General features: G+C 37.4%; 1 protein-coding gene across 1 annotated transcript in view; it reads right to left on the bottom strand.

The window, feature by feature from the left end:
- Positions 1–5,503, bottom strand: part of LOC149178798 (uncharacterized) — a 32,733-nt gene extending 27,230 nt beyond the window's left edge. The window contains exon 1 of the mRNA XM_089422238.1: positions 5,150–5,503. Within this exon, the coding sequence (XP_089278364.1) occupies positions 5,150–5,503 (354 nt within the window). The remainder of the gene's footprint in view (positions 1–5,149) is intronic.
- Positions 5,504–15,976: the final 10,473 nt, after the last annotated feature.

The following is a 15,976-nucleotide window of genomic DNA, read 5'->3' as shown; positions in this document are numbered from 1 at the left end:
ATCTTTTATTATTAATCTCATTAAACTCATGTTATTTTGATGTAAGTGAACTATTGAACTGTCCAACATAAACATATGATGTTGAATACAAGTAAATAGTATCAGCATGATAATATTAGAGTGTGCAATAACAACATAATGGAATTGAATACCTCAACAACTAGGTCATTGCAATGATACTTGAAACCTATGATATGAATTGATCACTGTGCGAGATGTGTGACTAATATGTAGTGTTAATAAAGAAAGCCATAGGGATGTCTTGGCTATAAGGACTCTTCCTCTATGAGGAATCCTTGCTAAGAAATGGATCACCTGAGGGGCAGGGTAAGTAGAGAAGGCAATGCCTAAAATTGGAAGGTATGTAACTACAAGAAAGAGGGAACTAAATAAAATTGGTTTCAAAATGTCACATGCATAGTCAGTGGGATCAAGCATACATTTAGTATGCTCCAAGAAGTAATGAGACCCATTCTATTCCTTTGATGACAGGGCTGAAAAGGAAAATCTGGGAAATAGAAAATGTGTTGATGAAAAGAGCAATAGTGATAATCTTAGTTATTATTTATGTTCCCTATTATAGAACACCAAGGACAATGTTCCTTTAAGGGGGTGGGGTTTGTAACATCCCCCCATTCTGCCCCCACTTATTGTAATTGATAATAATGATTGTAATCCCAACATGGAAGGACCACGACTAATTAAACCTCTAATTAAACAATAATTATTATTATTAATTAACTAACACACAACTGAAGGTTGGACAACCTTATGGATCCTTGGAATGAGGGAAAATTACTTGCCTACATGTTATGCTTTATTAAATGGCATAGATACTAGTGTCATACTAGTGGACTACACTTGTTGCATGCTTGTTGGGTTCCTATTGCATGTTGTGAATAGGCCCATACTCACCTGAAGAGGGAAGAGGTGTCATAATTGACTGAGCCACCATATGATACATGGAAAGGGGAGATTGGATTGAGTGGTATAAATGGGTAGGTAGTTCCCATTATTAGGACTTCTAGTTTCTTTAATTTTTCACTCAGAGCGAGAAATAGAATGAACTGAAGATCCAATTTGGGCTTTGGTAGATAGTAGGAAGAAGAGAAGAAGGTGTGTTGGACACTCAAAGATTGGAAATGGTTGACCTCATCCAACTCGTATTCCCCTTTATTTTATTCTTTTCCATTGAACTGATAACCTATTATTGGTGACCTAGGTGATCATCCATGTGGAAATGTTTTATAACCATTGATTTTTTTTCTAATCCTAGGTGTCGTATATGAGCTTTAGCTAGTGAATGGACCACTAAGTGTTGTTTTTTGAGCTGGAGTAGCACTAGAACGATGGAATCCATCTCTTGAAAATCGTTTTCAACACATTGTGTGAACCCTTACCCTGTGCAATAATTTTCCTTGGACCTTGGATCTAGCTCAAGGGTGGTCAGCTACAAGAAAGGTTGTAGTGTAGTTGGCCTATGGTTGGGTGGAAAGTGGAAGTCTCTCCTTTAGTTTCCAACTAAATCAATATACACATATAAGTATTATTGGTTATGCATGTTAGGTTATGGGATATAATAGGCCTTATTATGCTTATCATTCATGATTAATCTTGTGCCATATATGTATGAATGTGTTGTTCCTTAAGAAACAAATTTGCTAGCTGTAGGGAAATTGTGCTTAAGACTTTAATAAAGATTATTTACTGTCACTTATTGTTTATTATATTCCCAAATGAAAGACTTGGAAAACTTGGCCTTAGACTCTTAATACATGTATGACTAGAACATCTCAGAATGCCATTTGTTGCTAAATATAAATTATGAATGAGGAAAGTTTGAAGGGGAAGTTAAAGACAATATGCTAATCTCTCACAGGAACTATTATATGTAACTTAGAGGAATTATGATCATGAGAAATAAATCATAGACAATATGTTGGTCTTCCATAGAAACTATTATTTATAACTTGGAAAGGAAGTGAGGACTTTAAGTATAGGAGCACTCTTTAAGGGATTTTACCCTGCAACTTCATTACTACACTTAAAAAGAAGAAAACATTGCATGACACATGATACTGAAACTTACAAATTATATGTAATAACTCCTGGAAACTTCTGATTGTCTCATTAATCAATGATGTTATCCTGAAATATAGTGGCCTAGTTGTCCAAAATTTCAACCCTTTCTTAGTAAATCTTTCCACTTTTATACATTGTGGAACAGTTATTGATTTCTGAAACCTATCTAACTGCTTTCTAACTATATGAAATAAAACTGCTACAGAATTTACAGAGGGTAAAAAACACCTCGAAGAACAAGAAATAACAAAAACAAAACTGAATTTAGAAAGAGATGGTAACTGCTGGCTTGTTTTGTTGGCTCGCTGTCGAATTCCTCTGTAAACACTTTAATGATGCTTAGTTCCTCTTAGCCGTAATGCAATGTGTTTAGTTTGTATAATCTTGGGCATTCTGATTGGTCAAAATGCCAAGAAATATATATCGGATCTGTTTTCCTTTTCAACCTCGGCTCTAATCCCTGATTTTCCACATTACAAAGCGAAGTTAACATTTCTTATTAATCTGGAACTCAACAAGAGTAGATCCTGCTTTATAACTGTCAAGTCTACTCGTTCAGCACTCTGTTGACTTCTATCGCAAATCGCTATCAGATCCAGCCCACAATTGGTGTGTCATATATATATATATAAAGTACTACATAATGATGGTGGACCTGCTGATCTTTAAAATATAACAAATATATGCTTTCAAGTCTGACCCTTCTATTATAATCCATTATAATAAAACCAAATATATGCAAATATCCAATAAAATCTTTATAACCACGATATGACGGACGCGAGGGATTATAAAATATAACACATAAAATATCGGGTCCGACCATATAAATCACAATCGGCGCTTGTCCACATACCTGCATAAAGGCAGACCCGATGGACTTTTAAATATGATATATATATATATATATATAGATAGATATATATAGATATAGATATAGATATATATATATATATATATATATATATATATATATATATATATATATATATATATATATATATTCGGGTCTAGCCCTTATCGCATATCGCAATCAGTGGGGTCATATGCATATAATATAAGTGTTTTATGTTATTTCGGACCCGGCGATGTTATAAAATATAACATATAAATTTTCAGGTCCGAAACCCAATCATTAATCGCAATCGACGCTTATCCGTGGTACCGACTGTCCATATTGTAGACCCGTCGAACTTTTAAATGCAACATATAATATTTTGGGTCCAGTGTTAATGTTTTAACACTTGTTTTCTTTTGTAAATCTGATCTTTTCCTTCATTTCCTTTGTATTTTGATTTCCAATATACTTGTATTATCTCTTTCCTTTTGCTTTGTCTCCATTTTTAAAATTATTTTCAAAAAATGAAAGTTATACATAATAAAAAATGCGTGTTACAACATCTGGCTCCACCTAGGGATAGTGCTTTTGCCATGGAAGCACTAAGAACCGCAGATTAGTGCCTTCACCTCAGGCATGGAGTCATATATTGCTTTGCATAAACTGAAACACTATGGCATTTGTACAATGGCTTCGCTCTGGTATTCACAATGAAGTGATGCTTATTCTTTAGAACTGGAAGTAGTGTTTTAAATATTGCCCATTAACAGGCAGCTATAGAATCTCACCATCAAGATTTTCAAGGATGAAGGTATTGTTGGATCTCACTTCAGAAATTCTAAAAGGACCATACCAGAGAGGATCAAACTTCCCATGCTTACCCTTATCCTCTCTTCTAGTATCCCATCTCAATACCAAGTCTGCAACTTTAAAATTGATTTCCTTGGCTTTTCTATCAAAAATATTTTTCATTTTGTATTGATATATAATCAAATTGTCCCTTACCTTGTCCCTATTTTCGCTAAGCTCTACCGCTTTGTTAATTCTTCTTACCATATCATTTGGCTCTTCCTTCGCTTCCTAAATCATCGCAATCACTGGTTTCACAAGTTGACGTGGAAACAGAGCCTGAGTTCCATATACTAATTCAAAAGGTGATTTCCTTGTAGATCTTCTTGTAGTTACTCTTGCAGTCCACAAGGCAAAGTTTAACTTAGAGTCCCAATCTCTTTGATTTTATGCAATGGTTTTCTTAAGGATCTTCATCAAATTTTTGTTAGTAGACTAAGCTAATCCATTTCCCTGAGGATGGTAAGCTATTGAATGAGACAAAATAACATTATACTTTTGACAAAAAGCGATGAACTTACTTGAGTTGAAGACTTGAGCGTTGTCTGTTATAATTTTAACGGGACATCCAAATCTGCTGAAAATATTTTCTTCCAGGAATTTCATCACTATCTGATCGTTTGCTCTCTTAGTAGGAATTGCCTCTACCCATTTGGTGAAGTAATATGTTGTTGTGAGAACCCAACTATGTTGTCTGCCTGAGGGTGGATTGATTTCTCCAACAAAGTCCAATCCCCATTGTCTAAATGGCTCCTCTATGAAAACTAGAATTAAAGGTAAAGGAGTTAATCTCTTCTTCCCAGCAAAAAGCTGACACTTTTGACAACTTCTAACAAACTTATAGGTATCACCAAATAAGGTATGCCAATAAAATCCAGCCTGAAGGATCTTATGTGCAGTTAATTTCTAACTGCAATGTCCCCCACAAAACCCTTCATGATAATCTTTAATTGTCTCAGTAAATTCATCTTATGTTAAACATAGTAATAGAATTCTAGCAGGATCCTTCTAGTATAATCTGCCTCCCACAATCGCATATGGTTGTGCCTTAATCTTTAGTGCCCTATACTTTGTTCTGTCTAAGGATCGAGGACAAGAAAGAAAGCACAAATAATAAATTATATGTTTATACCATTCTAAACATAAGAATTTATACCTGATCTTCATTCCTGGATCTTGCTCTCCTTCATTTTCTTCAGCTACTTTTTCGTCTACAGGTGCCAACAAGTTAATTCCCAACACTTGAAAGTTTGATTCTGTTAACTTTTTTGCCAGTCCTTGTCCTTTTACCAACTTTGTGGGTTTTAGGTCCAAATCATATTCTTGGATCTTGGAAATCCACTTTCCTCTCCTGCCTTCTACATCTCCCTGTAATAATACGTCTTTCACTGTAGCATTTGGCACATATGCAACGATTTCGGACTGTAGCACATAAGTTCTAAAAGATTTTAGGGCTTTTACTAAGGCATACACCTGCTTCTCAAGAATATTATATTTCATCTCAAAATCTCTAAGAATCTTACTAAAGAATGCAACTGGCTGCTCTCTCCCTTCATCATTCTTCTGCAGTAAGACAGCAGCTATCGAACTTGATGAGGCAATTGAAAAAACTTGGAAAGACTTCTGATAATCAAGGTTGATTAAGACTAGAGCTGCCTGTAATGCCTCTTTAATTCTGGAAAATGATTCTTTAGCTTCCTTGGTCCAGCACACTTCATTCTCATTCTTCAGCATATTAGTGATTTCTTTCAGGATTTCTGCATAATTGGATACAAATCTTCTCAGGAAGTTTATCTTTCCCATAAACTTTTGAATATCCTTTTTACTCCTAGGCAATGGTATTTTCTGCACAGCTTGTACTCTAGTTGGATCTATCTTTACTCCTTCTTTGGAAACAATGTGACCCAATAGTTTTCCTTCTTCTAGAGCAAAAATGGATTTCTTGGGATTTAAAGAAAGTCCAAATCTTCTACATTTATCAAAATTTCTTTTCAAATGATCTAAATGTTCTTCATCAGACTTAGAAAAAATAGTAATATCATCCAAATATATTACTACAAACTTATCTCCAACAAAAGCGATGTCCATAGCCCTTTGAAATGTAGCTCCTGCATTCATCAATCCGAAAGGCATTCTGGCATACATAAATGTTCCCCAGGGAGTTGTGAACGTTGTTTTCTTCTGATCCTCCTTGTCCACAGCCACCTGGTTATAACCAGAAAATCCATCTAGCATTGACATTCTAAAAGATCCTATTACCTTTTGCAGCACATGATCCATTTTAGGCAAAGGATAATTATCTTTCAAAGAAGCTCTATTTAGATTTATGAAGTCAACACACAACCTTATTTCTCCATTTTTCTTTCTCACAGGTACCAGATTAGCCACCCAATTAGAATATCTGAGTGGGACTATGATTTTAGCATCAAGCAACTTCTTGACCTCCTTTTCAATTGATGGTAGAAGTATAGGATTTATCTGCCTAAGCTTTTGTTTGTAGGATTTAACGCCCTCCTTCAAAGGAATTTTATGTTGAATAATATTTACATCATAAGTTTTGAGATCTTCATAGGACCATGCAAAGACATCAACATAATTCTTGAAAAGTTTAATATATATTTCTTGAAAATTAGGTGGAACTCCAGCATATAATTTGACTAACCTGGGATTCTCCTGAGTTCCAATGTTGTGATCCTGAATATGTTCATCCTGTGAGATTTTCCCTGAGTCCACAGCCACATCATTGGAATTAAAAATCCTTTCAAGAGGAACAAGTCCCTTTGGCAGAAAATTATCTTTCAATTGAAAAATCTTCTGATTTGCTATTGAATCTTTAAAACCACTGGCCCCTGCAATTTCTGCTGTCTCTTCTTCATCCTGATCAATTTTTGTACCCTAGAACTCTTCAACCATAGTCAAAAACTCCTTAATCTGCTGGTCATCTTCAAAAACTTTCCAGTTCTTAACATTATTAGGAACAGAAGTTCTGTATCTCATTTCTACCTCATATCTTAATCTTGGATTAATAGGAGGCTTGAAAGTGCTAGCAGCCACAGCCAATGAATCTGCCAATCTATTTTCAGCCCTTGGAATGAATTGAATGTTAAAAGCTTCAAAGAAATTTTCAATCAAATCCCATACCTCATTTCTGTATGCCCGGAGTCTAGGATGCTTTGTTTGGCAGTGATCCTTTATCTTCTTAATAATTAGCTCTGAATCTCCAAAAGCAGGAATTGACTTGACTCCCATCTTTTTTGTTGTTTGTAGCGCAATAATCAAGGACTCATATTCTGCCACATTGTTAGTTTCCTCGAACTCTAATTTGAAATAAAAAGGAAACAAATTACCTCCAGGTGTAATTAGAAGAAAACCAACACCTGTTCCTTCCTTGGAGTAAGCTTCGTCAAAGAAACATTTCCACACTTCTTTCGTTTGCAGATTTGTAATTACATTGGCTGAAGAAATTTGCTTCTGATTATCTTCAGCCAGCTCTGCATTATCATGCAGTGTGAAACAAGCAAAATCATCCTTCTCCTGACTATACACAGGTGAGTTGCTTGCTCCATTTTTTGTAATTGTTTTTACAAACCTAGTTTCTTTGTACAATCTCCTCTCCTCCCCACAAAAAATTGGTATAACAGCATATGTAAAATCTAACTTCAAATCACCTCCCAATTTAGCCCCCCAGGACCTAGATAGAAGCATCCCAAATCTAGCCGAAATATCTGCTACTACAACATCAATGACCAAGATTCTAGCTAGTATTTGGGCTAATGACATTGCTAGATCCTTAATAACCCCCAGACACTTGACCTTGTTTGAGTCAAAAGAATACAAATCTCTGTAAGGTTTGGTCACTTTTAAATTTAGTTGCTTCATCACTGATAAAGGCACAAGATTATGTGAAGCCCCCGAATCAAACATGTAATTATGTAAAAGGAAATCATGAACCAATAGGGAAATATAAAAAGGAGGTATTGAAGAATCTACTTCCTCTACATGCGGGCCAAAAACCACTACTGGTTTATCTTCCTGCAAATTTACAGTATCACTCTCACTCTCTTTTAAATTAACAAACTCAGCAATCTCCTTTTGATAAGTTGGTGTTTTTGCCAATTCTGTAAGGGGAACTTGTATTCTTACCTTTTCCAACTCCTTGGTAAGACTAAACAAGTGACTCTGTTTAGCAGTCTTTTCATTCTCATCTTCACCTTTCTTTATGACTGGAATTATTTGAGGAATTGAAACAAGCTTCTCCAAATGAATTTTTCCAGTTTGATCCTGAGAAGACTCACCTCGAAGTATCTATGTCTTGTTATTCATATTTTGTTGTTGTTTTCCTTTATCTACTTGTTTTGCAGACTAAGATTCTTGTGGAGTCACCTTTGATGAGGAAGTTGAAACTTGCTGCTCACTTTCATTTTCCTGATTTCTAGATCTTTTCCTAGATCTCAGGTCATATTTCTTGTGTAGTTCATCCTGCATAAAATCATAGAATTGTTTCCAATATTCATCAATTTCATTTCCATTATGAATAGCATCTGTTTCGTCATACACATACTCTTCTCCTTCAATGCCGAGTTCATCTTCATCAACTGCATATAATGTAGAAATTTGATCTTCATATTGTTCTTCACCAGGACCTGCTTCTATGTATAGTGGTGCTTGAATTTGATTTTGATCTTTTCTTTCCTTTTGCAAGATTTGCAAAGGTTGTCTTCTGAATTGGGGATTAAAGTTCTTATTAAACTATGTTTGTCTCTGAGAGTTCTTATTTTCTAACTCTAACCTATTTAATTTATCTGACATGGTCTTAATTATATTACACATATCCTCCAATGATTGACTTTGAGAGGACTCTATCTTTACCTTTCCCTTATCTTGGGAAAGTTGTGTTTATGGTGCTTTTCCTGCAGCCACCAAATTCGCTTTTATCTCTAAAGCATATGTTTGAATTTGATCAAGGGTTGGAGCTCTCCTTTACCTTAATGTAAATCCAAAGTTTGATTCAAAAGCCCCTGCAAAAGTTATTTTCGCACCAGCAGGAGGAGGCTTAATCTCTGTTGGGAGACTATTGTACAATTTGTTAAATCTTCTAATAAATTCAGCCACAATTTCATCAAACTTCTTTTTTATGGCATTAAACTCTGTTAATGAATATCCATGATCTCCTTTTTCTCCCCATCTCTGAATAAACACATGTTCCATCTCTTCCCAAGAAGGAATGGTATTATTTGGAAGTCCTTTGAACCATTTTCTTGCTTCTCCATCCAAGGACTGAACAAAAAGTCTTAGAACAACATCTAAATGTTCAACATTTAGGCTTTCTACAAAATTACAAAATACTACTACATGATTCTCTGTTGTTTGTTCATCTTCTCCTAAAAAACGAGGAAGAATTTTGAGGTAATCCTCTGGCATTTGATTGTAAGGTTGTGGTAGTTGAAGAGGTGCATACCTATTGACTAGGAATGCAAGGGCTGCCATGTTTACTGAACTTTGATTACCTACAGATGTGAAACTTGATTGAGAGGTAAATGGACTGTGCAAAGGAGGTAATGTGGTTATTGGTTGAGGTTGAATAATTACAGCAGGTAAATGAAAAGTAACAGACTCAAAAGATTGTTCTTGATAGCTAGGTTCCTGAAATGAAGATGATGAAAAAGATGATTCTTTACTAGATGAATGTTCAAGTGAATTGCTGCCTGATGCAGACAATATAGGAATGGGTGTAATTGGAATCTTAGACCTTTCAACCCTCTTAGAAAATAGCCTTTCAGGATCTGAAAGAGCTTGAACTTTCTTTTGTGAAGTGTCTAATCTTGTATGGGGCCTTCCTGAAGCCAGAATTATTGCTTTGATTCAAAACAGCCAAATATTTCCTCCTCACTGAACAACCAAAGGAAAATATTGAAACCCAGGGAAAAATCTTCTTATCTTCTCTCCCCGGCAATGGCGCCAATTAATGTTGTTCCTTAAGAAACCAATTTCTTGGCTGTAGGGAAATTGTGCTTAAGACATTAATAAATATTATTTACTGTCACTTATTTTTTATTATATTCCCAAATGAAAGACTTGGAAAACTTGGCCTTAGACTCTTAATACATGTATGACCAGAACATCTTAGAATGCCATTTGTTGCTAAATATAAATGATGAATGAGGAAAGTTTGAAGGGGAAGTTAAAGACAATATGTTGATCTCTCACAGGAACTATTATATGTAACTTAGAGGAATTATGATCATGAGAAATAAATCATAGACAATATGCTGGTCTTCCACAGAAACTACTATCTATAACTTGGAAAGGAAGTGAGGACTTTAAGTATAGGAGCGCTCTTTAAGGGATTTTACCCTGCAGCTTCATTACTACACTTAAAGAGAAGAAAACATTGCATGACACATGATAGTGAAACTTACAAATTATATGTAACAACTCCTGGAAACTTCTGATTGTCTCATTAATCAATGATGTTATCCTGAAATATAGTGGCCCGGTTCTCGAAAATTCCAACCCTTTCTTAGTAAATCTTTCCACTTTTATACATTGTGTAACAGTTATTGATTTCTAAAACCTATATAACTGCTTTCTAACTATATGAAATAAAACTACTACAAAATTTACAGAGGGTAAAAAACACCTCGAAGAAAAAGAAATAACAAAAACAAAACTGAATTTAGAAAGAGATGGTAACTGATGGCTTGTTCTGTTGGCTCGCTGCTGAATTCCTCTGTAAACACTTTAATGATGCTTAGTTCCTCTTAACCATAATGCAATGTGTTTATTTTGTATAATCTTGGGCATTCTGATTGGTCAAAATGCCAAGAAATATATATCGTTTCTGTTTTCCTTTTCAACCTCAGCTCTAATCCCTAATTTTCCACATTACAAAGCGAAGTTAACATTTCTTATTAATCTGGAACTCAACAAGAGTATATCTTGCTTTATAACTGTCAAGTTTTCTCATTCAGAACTCTGTTGACTTTTATCGCAAATCGCTATCGGATCTAGCCCACAATTGGCGTGTCATATATATATAAAGTACTACATAATGATGGCAGACCCGCCGAGCTTTAAAATATAACAAATATATGCTTTCAAGTCCGACCCTTCTATTATAATCCATTATAATAAAACTTCATATAAAACCAAATATATGCAAATATCTAATAAAATCTTTATAACCACGATATGACGGATGCGAGGGATTATAAATTTAACACATAAAATATCGGGTCTGACCATATAAATCGCAATCGGCGCTTCTCCACATACCTGCATAAAGGCGGACCTGATGGAATTTTTAATATATATATATATATATATATATTGGATCTGGCCCTTATCGCATATCGCGATTGGAGGGGTCATATGCATATAATATAAGCGTTTTGTGTTATTTCGAACCCGCCAATGTTATAAAATATAACATATAAATTTTCGAGTCCGTAACCCAGTCACTAATCGCAATCGGTGCTTATCCGTGGTGCTGACTATCCATATTGCAGACCCGCCGAACTTTTAAACGTAGCATATAATATTTCGGGTCCAGTGTTAATGTTTTAACACTTGTTTTCTTTTGTAAATCCGATCTTTTCCTTCATTTCCTTTGTATTTTGATTTCCGATATACTTGTATTATCTCTTTCCTTTTGCTTTGTCTCCCTTTTTAAAAGTATTTTCAAAAAATGAAAGTTATACACAATAAAAAATTCATGTTACAATAGAATGTATGACTTACTATAGAGTCATGGTTGACTAGCTAACATGTGAAATAATGTTGAATATGAGCTACCTAAGCTATGTGCTTATAGCCTTATTAATTCACTTGTAGGTTTTTTGATGTGTCTATGGATGGTGGTCTTCAATCATATGTATCAATTGTATTATGTGTTTACGAGTTTTGGATTATCTCTTGAGAAGTTTATCTTATAACCATGTTTTTAGGATGTTGGGAGCGGGATCCCCCAAGGGCAGTTTTGGGGCTAAAAGCCCATGTTTAAGTCAATTTTTGTAATATAATTCTAAATACCCCACATTTTGTGGTCACGGAGCGCAAAGGTGTTATGTGTCAAAAATGGTAGTCCACCCTTAGTTTTGTAAAGTAAAGTCGGTTGTAAGAGATCTACCCATGGTCTGTGGACCATGGGATTGTATAAAAAGAGCTAAGCTCTAGGGACATAGAAGGACACGTGATGTAATAGAGTCATAGATTTGGAGCAAGAATTATAAGTCTTGGGTCATAGCGTAGGTAGAGGCTCTGCAGCTGAGTGCGCAGAGGCCTAGGGTAGAAGTCTGCAGCTGAGTGCGCAGACCCCTACAGCTATGTGTGCAGGGCGGACATAAGTTGTAACACTTGGAAGATATTAATAAAAGGATTCTACAATTTATGTGTCTTTGTTCTGTTGATGTGTTTGGATATTTTATGTATGAATTTCCTTTATTATGCTTATATGATGCGTGAATGAATGCAATTACATTGAATAATTGAACGCAATTATGAATATCTGCTTATGCGGTGTTAACTTTAAGTATTTGATGAGATAAGAAAATCACTTAGATTAATTGGGAAATCTACATGGCACACTGCCATAGCAGCGCAAAAGTACCTGAGCAGCAAGTTAGGGTTGCACGAAGGTCGACCGTACCCTTTCATGGTGGTACGGAAGAACAGAATAGAGGGTTCATCTTGCAAGCCCTAGAAAGAAGCCACCTACGTGAAGGCAGGGATAGAAGGAATCAAATGACATCATAACCACCTCAAGGTGCGGAAACTTGGTTCCAGCATTACCCCATACTGCTTCGGGTGAGACTTCGGCCCACGCTCCACGGGCTGATACTAAAAGGGCCTGTAGTGTAGGGATTTGTTTGGCTAATTAACGCTGAACCTGGGTCAAGCCCCCTGAAGCCAACAAATGGTTTCTTTGTCGGGACCGGAATCTGCATAAGAGATGTGTGATGTCGTATCACTGGAATCCAACTAAGAAGGAGATTGAAGACTGGTTGGATAGGAAGATCCATGAATTCGCGGCGCAAGAGAACAGAAAATCGCGGCTGAAAAAGGAACAGTGGTTGGACAGATACCTGTATACAGAGATCCATGAGATCTTTTTCTGCTCCTTCCCTATTGAGTTATACGAGTGGATCACGAAGCTAGCAGATAGCCAAGGAAGGTGGAAACTTAACGGTCCCATTATGTGGACCCTGGAGCTAGTGCGAAGGTTGGAAGCCTCGAAGGATAAGATCGCTCGCATTGTCAATCATTGGTTTGATCGCGTCATAGGAGGATTTGTGAATGAATTCACGGTCAATACCTCAGTTAGCTACAGCGAGACGTTGCGGCGCTTTTTCAAAGGACCGCGAGGTAAGTAAGTAAAATCTTTGAATACCTGGATTAAAATGCTATTGTGCGAAAAATGGGTTATGCAGCTACCTTGATGTTCGGGACTACACGAAGTGGAAAAACTTACAGGAATGAAGGAAAAAAGGGCCCGAAGTATATTCCATTGATTTCACCTCCGCGAGGTGACGAGGAAGAAATAGTGAAGGTTTCTCCATGTAGTGCTATTCAGTTAATAAGACAAGGATTCTCACGAATACCACCTCTGTCCACACCACCTCCAACTTCACCACCATCACCTCCAACTTCACCTGTACCACCTCCACCTCCACCGCAGTTTAGTATGGAAAATACACTGAAGTTGCCTTTATTCAAAGGCTTGGGAAATGAGGACCTAGACCAATTCTGGTTTGTTGTGAGGGTTGTATGGGAAGCTCAAGGTGTTATAGATGATCATATAAAGAAGGTGACACTAGTTAGTGCTCTGCAAGATCGTGTGCTAACCTAGTATATTAAATACTCTAATGATAACCCGAATGTTGGAGTAGCAGACATCCAGGTAGCACTGAATAGAGAATTTAGTAGGCCTAAATCTGAGGCGCAGTCAATTGTGGGATTCAAAAATATCACGATGCAACCAAGCGAGACGCCTTGGGAACTAGATCAGAGGTTGAAGTGTACAATCTACGAAGCCAACATGAATTTGACAGATGGACAGCATCACGAGTGGTTTGTGGCTTCGCTACTACCACACTTAAGGAGTGCGTTGTCGCAGCAGAAGATAACCACTCAGGTGGAGGCCTTGGAGATTTCCATGAGACTACATGAAACTCTGATGCAAGATCCAAATCTAGGAGTTTAGCAGATCCATGTGTAGTTGAAGAATCTGTGCCTTGAGATGCAAAGTCTGAAGCAAGACAGGACGGTTCGACCAGAGGTGCACGAGGAGGTATGGTGCTTGAAATGCAAGAGTCAGGGTCATGAAAGACCATTACCTAGTCTTTGCAAACTATATTGCAGGAGGATGAGTGATGCCTTTAAGGTTAGAAGGAGGACCTAGCACAGGGCATGCATTATGGTGCGATATCTGTCAGGTAGACAAAAAACATGCCACAAATAATTGTCACTTGTTACAGAAGTTTATACAAGCACCGCAATAGTTGTTCTACAAATTTTGTAGGTTGATAGGAAATGATGAGTGTACTTGCAGAAGCTATGAATTGATGATTGATAGAACCCCCACCTATAGGGTTCAGGCTGAAACACGACCCCTTGACCAGAGCGCGGGGATGGCACAGACAAGATTTCAGGGGCACGGAAGAGGTTGAGGCGGAGGAGGACCTGGTAGAGGTCGAGGACAGTTTATTTGCTACAATTACGGAGGACTAGGACATTATTCCTGTGATTTCACTTATCCAACGCGTTCGTCGTGCAAGTATTACATGTTATTTGATCATGAAATGGAAGACTGTCCTACGCTGATAGCTAGGATACGTGACAAAGGAGTGCTACCACCTCCGCCAACTCAGAACCTACAAATGATGAGGTCTGAGTTGCATGAGGAAGATCCAAACATAAATATAGTGGTCAGGAGTGGAATCGTGATAGGAGATGACAAGGAGAAACAGCCAGAAGATAGTACATGGGTTTGCAAAGCTCTGGCGAAGGAAGCTGAGTTTTATTTGGAGCGTGCACGCGAAACCTTCATGGAAGCTAAGAAGAGCTTCTCTAAGGCCTCCCCCTCAGGAAGCAAGGACAAGCCTGAGCAGGATATGGACCCCTCTATGCTCACAACTTTCCTAGAGACCTGTATGAAGTTACTACACCATATTAAGGTTGTGAAATGGTTACAAGAGCTCATCAATAGATGTGCTGGAACCACGTCGGGTGAGCCAAGCGTAGTACAAAAGATTGGCAAGCATAAAACAAGGATGGGGCGGGAGATGAGACTGACCGTGCAAATAGGAGAGTATGAAATTGATTGGGTTATTTTGGACCTAGGGATAAACGTGAACATCCTACCAAAGCATACTTGGGAGTGAATGGGGAGACCTACGCTACAGTGGTCTCCAATTTAGCTAAGGATGGTGAATCAGCAGAAGATCATCCCCATGGGGCGACTGTAGGGGGTGACTATGGATATTGAGGGAGTGAGCACGCTGGCTGACTTTAAAGTAATAGAAATAGTGGATGACAGTAATCCCTATCTGGCACTCCAGGGAATTGACTCAGCTACTGATATGAATGGGGTAATCAATCTGAAGAAGTGAAAGATGATCTTTGAAAAGAAATCACTGCGCGTAGTAGTGCCCCTCGATCTTGTTGAAGGATCGTGTTATATGGAACCAATCCGCGATTATGAAAGTGATGACGATCTGGACTGTATCTATAAGATAACAGCATGAGACCAAGATTGGGTGAATCCCACCATGGATGGATGGATTACATGGGATCGTGAGAGTTCCTGCACTTCGGACTCTGATGAAGAAATAGAACGTTGGCAGAATCGGTTACATGAAGTAACTATGCTGAATTGCAACATGATGACCTGATTGTTGCATTGTGTGTCCTCAGAGGTAAGAAATCTACCTACTTATGATGGTCTGAATGAGGTAGATATATTTTTGGATGCATTTGAAAGGGAGGTAATGGAAAATCAATGCTTCCAGGCATTGGACAGGGCATTGCGCGCTACGCCCGCAAGATGGTGGGGTACGCATAAGGGAAGCTTCGATGAATGGCGCGAATGTAGGAGGATGATGAGAGCTCACTTTAGGAAGCCAAAGATGCGAATGATAGAAAAGTATGATGGACAGGATGATCCGCATGCGCTTTTGGCCAAATGGGCCCAGGCTTATGGAGAAAAAT

The sequence above is a fragment of the Pinus tabuliformis genome, chromosome 4_1 (genome assembly GCF_031772625.1).
Source record: "Pinus tabuliformis cultivar Carrire ecotype Pingquan chromosome 4_1, CPIR1, whole genome shotgun sequence".
NCBI lineage: Eukaryota > Viridiplantae > Streptophyta > Pinopsida > Pinales > Pinaceae > Pinus > Pinus tabuliformis.
Note: the sequence above shows the minus strand (reverse complement) of the source record. Positions and strands in the feature narration are given on the sequence as shown.